Source organism: Pseudoliparis swirei, chromosome 15, assembly GCF_029220125.1.
Source record: "Pseudoliparis swirei isolate HS2019 ecotype Mariana Trench chromosome 15, NWPU_hadal_v1, whole genome shotgun sequence".
NCBI classification, from domain to species: domain Eukaryota; kingdom Metazoa; phylum Chordata; class Actinopteri; order Perciformes; family Liparidae; genus Pseudoliparis; species Pseudoliparis swirei.
The window spans coordinates 20,657,702-20,671,613 of NC_079402.1; the positions used below are offsets into that span (position 1 = coordinate 20,657,702).

The 13,912-nt window shown below is 44.2% G+C and overlaps 1 protein-coding gene across 1 annotated transcript in view; it reads right to left on the reverse strand.

Annotated features, from left to right (window-relative positions):
- LOC130204900 (potassium/sodium hyperpolarization-activated cyclic nucleotide-gated channel 1) overlaps positions 1-13,912 on the reverse strand; it is an 82,536-nt gene that overhangs the window by 21,339 nt on the left and 47,285 nt on the right. The window contains exons 4-6 of the mRNA XM_056431893.1: positions 13,643-13,861; positions 5,224-5,370; positions 1,160-1,400 (exon numbers count right to left, since the gene is read on the reverse strand). Coding sequence (XP_056287868.1) covers positions 1,160-1,400; positions 5,224-5,370; positions 13,643-13,861 — 607 coding nt within the window. The remainder of the gene's footprint in view (positions 1-1,159; positions 1,401-5,223; positions 5,371-13,642; positions 13,862-13,912) is intronic.

The following is a 13,912-nucleotide window of genomic DNA, read 5'->3' on the forward strand; positions in this document are numbered from 1 at the left end:
ACCTCGTTAGTCCCTCGTTCCCTTCACCTGGTCCTCACGCCCTTCTCACCTGCAGCCCCTCCCCTCATTAGTCCCTCACTATTTAGCTCCCTCACTTCCACTTGTCCTCTGCCAGCTTGTCTTGTGTGTCGTTGCCAAACTCTCCAGCGAAATCCAGAATACTAGTTCTGATCTGCCCGTTACGACCCTGCTTGCCTGTTAACCCGACTTGAGATTTTGCCTGCCCCTTTTTGGATTTGTTGCCCTGTGTTGACGGACCACCCGGTTCTGACCCTGCCTGAATCACGAAGTAAAGAGCCTCCTCCTGCATTCCTGTTTTCGTGTCGTGCTTTTGGGTTCCAGTACCTGTAACCGTTACATTAGTGGCGTGACAGCAATCCTGTGGTTAGAAGAGAGAGGGGGAAAAGACGACTGGTTTCTTTTTTGGATTCGCTGCCTTCCTTTGCTCGCCTGTGAGACGGCAGGCGGCACGTCACACCAAAGGGAAAGTATTCTTCGACTCCTCAGCCTCCTTCCGTATTGGGGATGAACTCACGAGATAAAATATGCAAGATCCTCACAAATGGGAAACTTTACGTCGCTTTCACGTCGACAAAATCCGCAGGCAGATATTGTCGTGTTTGAGTAAAAAAACGTGCATTGAAGTGACGCGTGACGTTTAAAAAATGTATGATTACTGTAATGTTTTGGAGAGGGAATAAGACCCGTGCCAAGAGAAAGAGAGAGAGAGGAAGACAGAACGGAATGAGGGAATAGCTCTTGATTTTTCACTGGCTGATCTTGTTAGCTTTAAAGAATATGCAGTCGGAACTTATGGAGGAGAGAAGAGTTCATGCATATGTGTATATGCGAGGGTGGCGGAGGGTAGCCTGATCCACGCCTTGGCCTACTCCAACAACCAGATGAGTGGTTACGTAACTGCAGAAGCTGACTAACCTCCATCACCGGATGATGAGCAGCTACAGCTACAATAACTTAACTCAGAACAGGATTAACAACAAGACCTCAGGCAAGAATCATGTCTCAATAAATAACCGCGTGAGCATACTGTGGGAACACGCGCGTGACTGGTGTTCTTGCATGGCAGTACCCACATATAGAATTAATGTGTGTGTCTCCATGTGGAAATCTAGCGATCATGACATTTTTTTGTTCTAACCTCCAAAGTAGGATCCGTCGGTCAGCTTCATCTCCTTGCTGAACTTGGTGATGACGCTCGCAACGCCGTGCTGAATGAAGTACATCTTCTTCCCGATGGTGCCCTCTCGGATAATGTAGTCGTTGGGTTGAAAGACCTCAAACTTCAACTTGCTCAGCATCCCCGTCACAAAGTTGGGGTCCGCGTTGGCAAACAAAGGCATGGTGGCCACCAGCTTGCGGCAATTGAAGTTGACGATTTCCTGGTGGAGGAAGAAAACAGAAAGTGTCGGTCAACCAAATGAGACCGAGGCATTAGAAATGCAATACTTTCCACCTACGATGTGAAAAATGAGCATCGGTCTGGGTCGTCTGACACGTCACCACAAATCCTTAATTTATGCTGCTTTTCTCTGCCGGCATAACGGATTTGGATGCGTACTGCTGCTTTATCCCTAATACTTCTAAAGCACTTCCCATCACTCCTGAGAAGAAACTTGTTGGCACACGAGACAGACCCTGATGAGTTTGCCTTCTGGTGCCGGCTGCCGGCCATCTCTCTGGTTTCACCCTGTCCCCTCGGGCCCCGGCAGGAGATTAGGAGCTTGTTGTCTGTTTACCCAGACGTCGCTGTTGCCGTGCGGATGGAAAGCCGGGGCACTTGGCATCTCCGTTGGTGTGTTGTTGCCCCCCTCCCCTCCCCCCCTCGCGACGGATAACTCTTCTCCAGTGACGACGGGACATTGACAGAGAGATAACCAATTTCTGGGACGGTCGCAAAGAGATGTAAGCTCGGCCTCGGATGCCGGTGTCAGTCAATGCCACGGGGCTCTGACCTCAATCATGCATCAGAACTAATGAGTTAGATAGTAAGCAATTTTCATGCCTGGCCAGGAGTCCTCTTGGGGAAACGATCTTTGGCTATGCCTATTTAAAGGTTTGTCATATGGCGGAGAATAAGAGACGAGTGCGAGACAGAAGAGGTGGGAGGGAGATTCACTGCAGTTGATTTACTGAAGTTAACATGAACAAACTAGTTTAGGTTTTTGAGACACAGTAAAACCTAAAGTATAAAAATAACATTAATGGGAAGTCTAAAGTCTCAGCGGATGCATTTTAAATAGATTTTACCAGTATTCATATAGCTGCATAAAAGGATGACCCTCCTGTTACCTTTAGGGTCAATTTGACCCCATTCAATGTTTAACGTCGGTGTTCTTTGGGGTCAATTTGACCCCAGGCTGTTTTTCACTGTCAAACATATAAGAAATATCAACTTTTTAAAATATATTTAAAGGGCTATTTAGGTAGTCAACAAACAAACATAAAGTACCTCACACTTAAACTTGGGAAACAATATTAATTCTAATAATTTTCTGGAGGTTTTAATTGCTGGTGTCAAATTGACCCCGAGGGTAAAATATGCAAGTAAATGTGAAGGTGACAGGAGGGTTAAGTGAAGGCTTAACCTTTAAGCACCATTACCTTTGACCTAAACATCAAACCCAAAGATATTATATACACTGAAAAATAGTTGTCATGTGAATTCCAGGTGGCCAGAATTGCTTGAGCAGCCTCAATCTGGCACACCTGGTTGGCAGACTCATGAAAGACTTTTGATAAATCATGTGCCAGAATCAGTTAGAGTACACTTGGGCTGATTTCATGGCCCTCGTGTGGCCCAAAGCGAGTTTGAGTGCTGCTAAGTGGAGCTGATTCTGATCCCAAATTGACCTATAAGTCAACACCCCCAAAACTGTGCCGGACACTCAGTGGCAATCAGCCCGACTCAGCTACCAGTCAGAGTCAGTCCCCTTGGGATGGGTCTGGCATGGAGCTGCATTGATTGATTCCTGGCTGCTCATCGGTTCGGGTGTGTGGACGGCGCAGAGAATACAAAACAAACCACACTGCTCCCTTCCTTTATCTCTCAGAACAAAACTTTATTGTAGAGGTCAAGTCGGCCTCACAGAGAAGGCGCCATTCGCCGTAGCGACTGACAAAACGAGCCGTATCTGACTGAGGAAGCCGTGATGTACGACTGTCTGTGGAGTGGACAGCTGCTCTTAGTCGGATAGGATTCAGATAGGAGTCGGAAAAAGCGAGCTCATTTAGGAAAGTGGCCTGGGTGGCGTTACTCATCTAGCTTTTTAAAAGGATAGTCAAAGAGCAGAAGAGGTGAGCGGTGGGAGGCAGCTGGGTAGCTAAATACTAAACGATGAAGGTAGAGGAGCAGGAGGATGGATGCAGCGTTCAGTCATCTTTGTTTCACTCACTAGATTATTCAGACACATTCTGGGTTTCGGTCTATATTAAAACTATTGAAAAATATAACAAGTTGTCATAATAGTGGACATATTACTCAGCGACCTAATTCTCTGATGGATGATCGGACATTTTTTTTTCATTTCCAGAGATAAGACAAATCCCATCTTTACTTTTTAACTGTGACAATGATGCAATTTTGAGTTTGATCTGTCCTGAAATTACTTTTCATACAGAAGAGAGGGCTCTCCTGTTGGAAAACGATAATGTGAGTGGAGAAAATAAGCCCCACAGAAAACACGTTGACGACTTTTTTTTTCGGAATGAGTAGAAAATAATCCATAAGAGTTCAGGAACAGTTATTCACTGGAACACTGGAACACGTGCCCGGCTCTGTTTGTTTGTACCCGTCTGTCCCGTGGGCATCGTGCGACACAGTGCAGATTTGAACTTGACTTGCTTTGCACGGTGGACTAAAGCCTGTGGGATTTGTTAGGTTGTAATAGTTTATTTTGATAACATCTGCAGAGGTCTTATGTTTTAAATTAATACATATGGAAAGATATTATAATAGAAAATATTAGGGGGAATATTGATATTGTTATTAATGTATTATGAATCATAGGGGTAATGTTTACTCTACGCAAATGTAAATAGCAAGAATTAATGTATATTGCATGAGAGTGACTGTATGTTAGTATTATAGATTGACGCGGCCGGTTGAATTCCGTCAAGTGACTACAATAACAAGAGACTTATTGTGAAAGGGACTTTAATGCGGACAATAACAAGACGGGACTCTTATTGTGAAAATACTTGTTTCACATTGAGGATGAAACTCTGTGGATTAGAGAAATCGGGTCTCTTCTACAGGTATCCCCGAGGCCACAAGGCTGAGGGGGCGGAGGCGCCGGGAGCCGAGGAAGAGCGCCTTGAATGTTTGTTTTACACTTCCTGCCATTAAATGTTGATAACTTAATTCACGCGCGTCCGGAAGCCTGTTTTCCATCATCTGCGAAGTGCCCAGTTTCAGAATTACTTTACAGGTTCTCTGCGTCGTAAGTCATACCTCCCCGCGAGTGTCTGGGACGGTGCGGCCGCTCCCCACACCCCCGCACGCTGACTTAATGGGGCTACGTGAACGATGGTCCCGATTCCTGCGCTTGCGTTGCTTTTTACTGCTCTCCTCACCCATCCACCTTTGCTTAATTACCCATGAAATCTGCTGCTATGAGGAGGTCAGCCGGGGACTTCAAACATGTTCACCGACTCCACGATAATCTTCAATGTTCCATGTCACCTCCTCTCTTTGTGAATAATTTATATTGGCGCTTGATCATCAGGCCGTGTGGCTGTGTATCTGCGCTACTCTGACGACGTGTAACTATTTTATATCAAATAAACAGCTCTGGAGCTCAGGTTGTTTCCCGAATATGAGGCCGAGGTAACGTTTCTGTGCACATTATTGTCATATCTCTGGTGTTCACCCGGGATGCTGAGGAGAATCCGCTGCGCCGTTTCTCTCCTTTGACATGATAAGAGGAGATGACAAGTGTTGGTATTTCAGTTTCAGGTGGTGCCCACTTGAAGATTCACTCTTCTTCTTATGGGAATAAAGTCATCAATGTTCCCAAACTAAAACCACTGTGACAGCTTACCTGTCAAGAACCTTTTTTTTTTTCTGGGTTTGAGATTTTTCTGCTTACCTGCTCCAAAAATAAACCTTCAAATGAACACTCTCAAAAAGGTGCATACATGTTGCTAAATGAGAGAACCGGCGCTTCGTTTCAGTTCGTGGTCCGAAGAGAGAAGTCGTCTCACCTCTTTGAGAGGGTCGTTGAGCTCACTCAGGATGTTGTCCTCGTCAAAGATCTTGCCTTGGTAGCGATGCTCGTAGTAGTCGTGGATTTTCTGCCGCATGTCCGCTGGGAGCTTGTGGAAGGACATGTATTGCTCCACTTGCTTGTACTGGGAAGACAAAGAAAGCAGGTGATCATCAGTTGCTGCATGTGTAGAGTGCGCCTCGAATAAACACACGTGTGTTTGTGTGTTTGTGTCTGTATTGAGGACAAGCACAGCCACAGTGCCATGTCCTGGTTCTGTGTGTGTGTGTGTGTGTGTGTGTGGAGGGGAGACAGAACCAGGGAGGCAGGTGGTGAAGGGAAGTCCAGGCCCGCGGCTGTGTCAGACCAAGGTAGCAGTTCCGATTATCTCACCCAGGCAGGAAGCCCGGTCCGGATGGGCGACCGAGCTGATATCTAACGTGAACTAGCAAGGTAGGCCCGAGACCCTCGGAGGCTGCAGGCGACCAACCAGATGGCACAGATTGAATGACTAAGAATTATTGAAATGATTTCTCTTGAATATTTTGTTGTGATTTCTTTAATTCCGAGTGCATGAGCAGTACCGAGTGCAGTTTTGATTATAGCTTCTGCCAAGGTGACGCCAAAGAGCCTCTCTCTCTTTCTCTCTGTCTCTCTCTCTGTCTCTTTATCTCTCTGTCTCTCTGTCTCTCTGTCTCTATCTCTCTGTCTCTCTCTCTCTGTCTCTCTGTCTCTCCCTGTCTCTCCCTGTCTCTGTCTCCCTGTCTCTCTATCTGTCTCTCTGTCTCCATAATGCTATTAAAACCATTGCTGTTATTATTATTACTCTGGGACTGAGGGATGGAGGATGAAGGACGGATAAAAAGGAAAGGATAACACCATTTAGTGGCCTCGCTATCAGAAAGCCAGATGGCCTGCGACTGCACACGCATGGCTGGACGCAGGACTTGTCCATTTGTGCAGGACGGCCATTCATGATTTGTGGGAACTGTCCTTTTTGTGGTCATTCATTCCATCCAAGTGGGAGTTCACATTATTTCTGCATTAAGCTGATGGCATGTATTGACCCAAAGAAGAGGGAAAAAGAGAGAATACTTGAGCTCATCTATTTTGATCAGTCACTTTCCTCACACGGGGCCAGGGCTGTGAAAACAATCTTCCCAGACAGTCCAAGGCCCTGACACCTGGAAATAAACACCGTCTCCCACACTGCCTCTGGGATTCACAATAGAACAGTGGGTGAGAGCCAAAAGTAGCCGTGTGGTGGGGAGTCTAGTCCAGTGGCAGGCTCTAATGACGCAGACTAAATGAGATTTCTCAGTCAGAGAAAAGACACTTCAGTCCCGATGCCTCCTTCATTAACTCGTATTGCTGCAGCAGAAAGATGACAGTCAGTGCGTTTACATGATGGTATAATTCGAATCTCGCTTTAGTCGGACTATATTTTTGGGGGATCTGCTGTTATCCCAATATACTAGAATATTGTGATAAAGTTCTTTATTTTCTGTAATGCAATTAAAAAAAAAAATGTCATGCATTCTGGATTTCAACACAATCAATTGAAATATTTTTATACTTTTCATGATATTCTAAATATTTAGGATGGGATATTTGAGTTTTCTGTAAGTAAGCCATAATCAGCAATAAATCAATAAAAAGCTTTGCAATATTTCAATTGATTTGATTTGTGAATCCATGATGCACATGTTTTTTTGTTTTTAATTTAAATACAAAAAAAGAAAATCACTTCAATCTCATTCTCTTTTTCAGACTACATGGCAGTGAGTCATTCGAATCATTGGCCTTTGAAAGCATGTCATATCCGATACGATAGGTGGCGCTGTTTTCATTACAACTCGTGGTGATACAGCCATTTCCGCTTGACCTCTTCACCACCACCAACAACAACCAACAACAACAACATCAACATTTAGAGAAAGATGGCGAACAGCGAGCAAGGCGAAGCTACATCCCTCTACTGTTCTTGCATGATGTTAATAGTGACATTATCGTCTCTTTCGACTCTTTCGACTTCCGGGTCACGACATGGGAGGGAAGGGGGAGGAGGGCGGCGGGATCTCAAGCATGCGCAAAGAGGCAAAGTCCAGTTCCTAATCCAATTCACCGTTACATGTCGCAATAGTCGAATTATCAACCGGATCGGATCGAGTTATCCAGGGTGTTAATCGGATCGTAGTCGGACCGCACATAGTCGAACAAAGGTGTTCACATGAAACGGATAATTGGATTTCAGTCCGACTAAGCCAGTTATTCGAATGCATGTAAACACGGTCTCTGACACTCGTATTGTGATTGAGTTTATGGTCCAAGCTGGAGAGCGTCGCACCTATTCAGCCACTGAATAGGTGCGACGTGACACAGCATCCCCGATACTTCAGGGCTGATATGTGGCCCCCAGCTGTAGGCCTTGTTGTCATAATGACGACTTAATGTGTAATGTTATTGGTTAATTAGCAAGTTATACTTTTATACATTTTATTCTGAGCAATTTAGATGCATTCTGACTACATTACTCCTCATCCATGTCTCTCTTTCTCTCTCTAAAGTCAGTCCTACGCTCACATGGGCATGAACCCTGCCTCATGGATCATCGAGGTCAGGATCGTGGAATATGTCTACGACCAACTACGCCATTGCCCTGTTGAGACTCCGCCCACTGTTGAGACTCCGCCCACTCCTCCTCTCCACCTCCATCTGATGGATCGTGGAGGTCTCCATCGTGGAATATGCCGACTACCAACTCTTCATACACTCTGTCATATTCATTGAATGTGTTTTAACTCTAATCTGTCCTTCTGGTCACATGACATCTATTGTTCATATAGTCACATGACATCTATTGTTCATATAGTCACATGACATCTATTGTTCATATAGTCACATGACATCTATTGTTCTGTCCATCCTGGAGAGGGATCCTCCTCTGTTCTCTCCTGAAGGTTTCTTCCCTTTTTCCCCCTGAAGGGTTATTTGGGAGTTTTTCCTGATCCGATGTGAGGTCAAAGGTCAGGGATGTCTATGTGTTCAGATTGTAAAGCACTCTGAGACAAATTTGTAATTTGTGAAAATGGGCTCTACAAATAAACTGAATTGAATTGAATTGAACCCTTTGCTACGAAATGGACCCACTTCTGTTGTTGCCAGTGGCCCCCATCGCCTGTTGATTTGTTTACAGTCCGAGGGTCATCTGTTGTCTGCAAAGAAATACCCCATACAACAGTGTTCATGTACTGTAATTAATATAACTTGCTCGCAAAAAAAGAATCTGCTGCCGGTGAATGTGTTCTAAGATGGAAAGGTGTGCTCAAACAGATCGTTCACAAATTGATTTGATACCTATTTGTGTGTCACCTAGAGGCGGAAACAATCACATGTGTTTCTCTTTGTGTGAAGATACAGGTTAGTATTAATTCAATTCAATTCAGTTTATTTGTTTCGCCCAATTTCACAAATTACAAATTTGTCTCGGAGTGCTTTACAATCTGAACACATAGACATCCCTGACCTTTGACCTCACATCGGATCAGGAACAACTCCCAAACAACCCTTCAGGGGGAAAAAGGGAAGAACCCTTCAGGAGAGAATAGAGGAGGATCCCTCTCCAGGATGGACAGATGCAATAGATGTAATGTGACTATATGAACAATAGATGTCATGTGACCAGAAGGACAGATTATAAATAGGATTATAAATACATTCTGTTCAGTACTCATCGCCCTATCAGTGTTTTTCTTTTTAAATAAACACGCAGTGTTAATCTGTGATCTTTAAAGGTGCTGTTGGGTGGATTCTTTACCTTTAGAAAAAGCCAGGCTTTGTTGTGCCTGTTTCCTGTCTTAATGCTAAACTAAGCTAACATCTCCTGCTGTCGCTTCGTATATAAAAGCACGGACATGAGAGCGACATCAATCTTTTTTTCTCCATCTAATTCTCGACAAGACTGAACACAACAAATGTTCCCACTATCTTAAATTATTCTTTCTGGCACCCACGTAGTTAAGGTGGGTTAACTTCACACTCTCAACCCAGTATATGAATGAAGCTCAGATTATCGGTGTCTCTCAGCAGAGCTGCTGGCTGACGCACAGCTGGCTGCTGCCTCAGTGATTCAGCAGCAGGGCGTCTCAGCGGGGCTCGAGTCTCGAGTCCATGCATGTTTCACACCGTCATTTCCTTTCTGCCCCTCCTGCTCTCTTCCTCGACATCGTTCCCCTAATCGGTTCCCTTCCATCTCTCCAAATGATGGCCTTGGTCCTGAGAGCATGAAAAAAAGCCTTTTGTAATATAAATAAAACCCATCTTCAAGAATGATTATCTGCATCTTTTTTTTCTCTTCCCCCCTCATCTCCTCTTACACATCCTCTGTCCTTAGCCACAACTAACCTCACACCGACCTCCATCCCTCCATGTTTCCACCCCCCGCCTGTGACAGTTGCTAGATGTAATGACAACAGGCTGAGCACCCTGAACCCATCCCTGCTGCTCCATCGATGTGCACAGCCATGCAGCAAATACGCCCGAGCTGAATCTGGCTGCACACTGGGCCTCTGTCAGAATCAGAATCCGTTTATTGCCAGGAATGTTTACACAAACGAGGACATTTTTTTGCCGAAGAAAAAAAAAAAACTGTCGCCACATGGCATTTACAGCCTTAAAGCTGCCAGTTCGATGCCAGTTCGATCCCCGCAGGGACGTCGAGAAGCCGAAGTGGAATGTTGCTGAAGCAGATTTGCTGTGAAGCAGACGTACATCTGCGAAACATGTCACTTATTCAAACGGTGACTGCGGATGGCTTGTTTGCTGTGGGCGACCCTCTGCTCTGTCGTGGGCTGTGTCATCTGCCTATCGGGCCACGATCAACCACATAACTGTGTTTTTATATTAAGTTTGATGTTTTTTTTCTTCAATTCAAGCTTATGAAAATAGCTCCATGCTGTGAATGAAATACCCTGTCCACTGACCCGTTTTATTTTGTACTTATTCTTATCTCTGCCAGGAGGATCATGCGAGTGAGTGAGAGTGCATCTCAGTGTCTGTCCACGCCTTCTTCAGCATTCGGAAACATCAAACTGCATCATATTGTGAGTGCTCAGTTCTGCATGCTCAGGGACTCAGGGTGCTTCGCTGTGACTTTTACTTTCTCTCAACACGTTTTATTGCGTGCTCAATACGACCATTGCCCGCCTGCTGACTCCTCACTCACTTCTCACTCCTCTCATTGGTTGTCAGTCGGCTCACTTGTACTGCTTTGTATGGTGGATGGCTAACTGCTAACATAACTGCCAGTACACACACACTGCTGTATGACCTCACTTCCATAGTTTAATACGGTGTATTTGGCTAACCGCTTACTGCCAACAGCTTACGGACCTACCGCACACACACACGTTGTACCTCTCCGCAACTCAGCAGCTGCGACTCTGGGAGACAGTTTAGTGACTTAAATTGAGTTTTTGGCAAGATTTTATGACTTTGAGCCGATTGCCTATATTTGTAGTTCGAATCTGTTGTCAGTTGTGTTGTCATTAAAAAACTGAATTAATAGCAGGACTTGATTATCATTATTTTGACAATTAATCTATCATTTTCTCAATCTATTAGAGGATGATGAAACTTAATACTTGGCATCCCTAATCCCACTCTTTTTTTTTCTAAATATGAGCCGTGGGTGGCTTTGTGCTTTAACCCTCCTGTCACATTTAGGGTCAATTTGACCCCATTCAATGTTTAATGTCGGTGTTCTTTGGGGTCAATTTGACCCCAGGCTGTTTTTCACTGTGTCAAACATATAAGAAATATCAACTTTTTTATATATTTAAAGGGCTATTTAGGTAGTCAACAAACAAACATAAAGTACCTCACACTTAAACTTGGGAAACAATATTAATTCTAATAATTTTCTGGTTTTAATTGCTGGGGTCAAATTGACCCCGAGGGTAAAATATGTTCGTAAATGTGAAGGTAACAGGAGGGTTAATTACACTGCAGCCATTAGGATTGAATTTTAAATAAAGGCAGAAGAGCTTGTCGTCCTAATGATGCATGATAAGTGTATAACAACGACCACAGACCCACAACAGAGGGTTGTTTCTCCAGTTCCACATTGATCACGGAAGTGGCTGCCAAGGTCAGGACAGCGTTTAACAATGAGTTGATAACAGCTAAATGCTTTTATGGGAAAGGTGTACATTAATAAACTGGTATTTTAGCATGTCTTGGTGCAGTCGGAGCCAAGGTGACTCTGTCGAGTCGATGCTCTGATAAGAATCATGGCAACAACCTCCAGCTGGATAATTGTACCTTGTGTATCAGTCCTACGTGTGTCTGTGGATACGCTCGCATAAATGTAGTCGGCTGCTACGAAGAGCTTCGATTCTCTGTCCCAACCCGATTGGGTCTGACAAATGTGTCACTGGCTGCAGTTACCCAACTCCTGCTTCTCATTAATGAGGAGAATGTCAAACACAATGTCCATTTAATATATATGGTAATGGAAGCACATGACAGTTTTGGGGCTGCGCAGAACATTTGGTATCGGGAAAGGTGCACGTCAGAGTTTGTGACACAAAGGTTAGATACAGCACCGAGAAGATATTTAGTGCAACACTTCATTCATAAGGTTGACATCCAAATGAGTGTTTAATAGCTTCAAGAAACACTGCATGCAATAATTCATCTTTCACCTTCTCTTCCCCTCTCTGTCAGTCTCTCAAACACACGCACAGCGAGCGCCGCAGCATTCCATCTCTTCAAGTCAGTCCTCAATTCAAAAGCGAAATGTTGTTATCTAATATTATATTACATATATACAGTCTGCATATTCTACTTCAATCCATACTTGTTGGCAGTGAGTTTTTTTTAATGAAAATGTTCACTGTGGTCCATCTCTCCTGCACTAAACTGAAAATTCATTTGAAATCCCTAAAAGAGTTAAACCTGTCGGTCAACTCACCGATTAGTTGATTGGAAATCATTTCATATTTTATAAGCAAAATCATTCAACATTTACTCAAATGTGAGGATTTTCTGCTTTAGTAGTTTAATCTACAATTAAAACTAATGTCAGTTGCAGCCCTAATTTGCTAATTACATTCTCAATAAATCCCTGGTATACAATTGTAAAAAGTTTCCAAGTTTAATTCATCGAATCTTTTTATTCAACAAACAGTCCAAAACCCAAAGATTTGTTACGACACAAAATAGATAAACAGCAAATTACAAAAAGTGAGGAGGACAATAATCTATGTAAATGTACGACAACAACAGATCATTAACTATTTGAGTCTATTGCTCTTTCACTTAAATAAAATACAGTTTCAGGAGACAAACCATCTATATATTAAAAAAAAGACGACATACACGTTGGATGCATCGGTCCGTCTGTGATTACATCATCTATGTGAAGACATACATTAAAGATCAACTCTTCATTTTAATCATAACAACATCCTTAAGAGGATCATGGCGTACAGCAGAGGACTGTAATCTGACTGCATTGTAAATATGGACATGCAATTCTGCAAGCGCAGACAAACTACTGGAGTTAAAGTCAGGACCTTGCGTGCGAGCACAGATCACGGTCGCGGCCATGTGGTCTGGGAATATGCCCGGGCCCCTCAGAGGGATCCCAGATGGTGGATAATCACCCGCCATGCAAAAAGAAAGGAAATAAATCGGCCTAAAAACTGATGTCATCGGGACTGAAACGAAACGGAAGAATAAAACATGTCCAGTGGCAGCGGAGAGACACCGAGGTGGCTGCTCATGTCACAGACCTCCTCACCCTGCTGGCCTTTTGTGATCTGCTTCGGGAAATAAAATCCTCTTTCCTGGTCATCGCCCAAATATTTTGATCTGCGAGAGCTCAACCCATTGGTCCATGGGGCCTGATTACCTTCGCATTGAAAATGCGGAAGGTTACGTTTTGATCGCCGTGTATTTGTATGCGTGCGTGCGTGTTATTCGCATAAGTCAAAAAGTATTCAACCGAATCGCATGAAATGTGGTGGGATGATTGGTTATTATCCGGGGACCATTTGATTAGATTTTGGGATCGATCGGGTCAAAGGTCAAGGTGAAGGTCACGAAAAGGTCAACATCTTATTTTTACCATAGCACATGCAACTAATGCCAAAATGTTCATAATTCAATGCCCAATCTTATGATATGCGAAGGTATGCGCTCTACCGAGTGCCCGTTCTAGTTTAGCTAAGTCTAGCTCCAATGAGCAGGATTAATATTTATGACCATCCTATTGGACATTAGCATTACTTACCTTGAAACAAGAAAGCATGAACGATTTGTACAGCTGGTATAACATTATTTAAACCGTGTAAACACGATGTTCTCCATCATCTCGGGTGTTTGATGTCACGCGGTCACTGTGTGGAGCTTACCTTCTCTTGGTATTGCCTGCGTGAGGAATCCAGAGATTGAATGAGGGCCGTGGCGTGGCCCACGAACATGGCGTAGCATGTGGCTCCTACGATCATGCTCAGCATGGTGATCCACAGGTCGGACATGCTGACGGGCGCCCGGGCGCCGTACCCGATGCACAGCATGTGGCTCATGGCCTTGAAGAGGGCGTAGGAGTACTGCTTACCCCAGGAGACGTTCTGCAGGGGCAAAGAGAGAGAGGGAGAGAGACAGAGAGAGAAAGGGGTCGG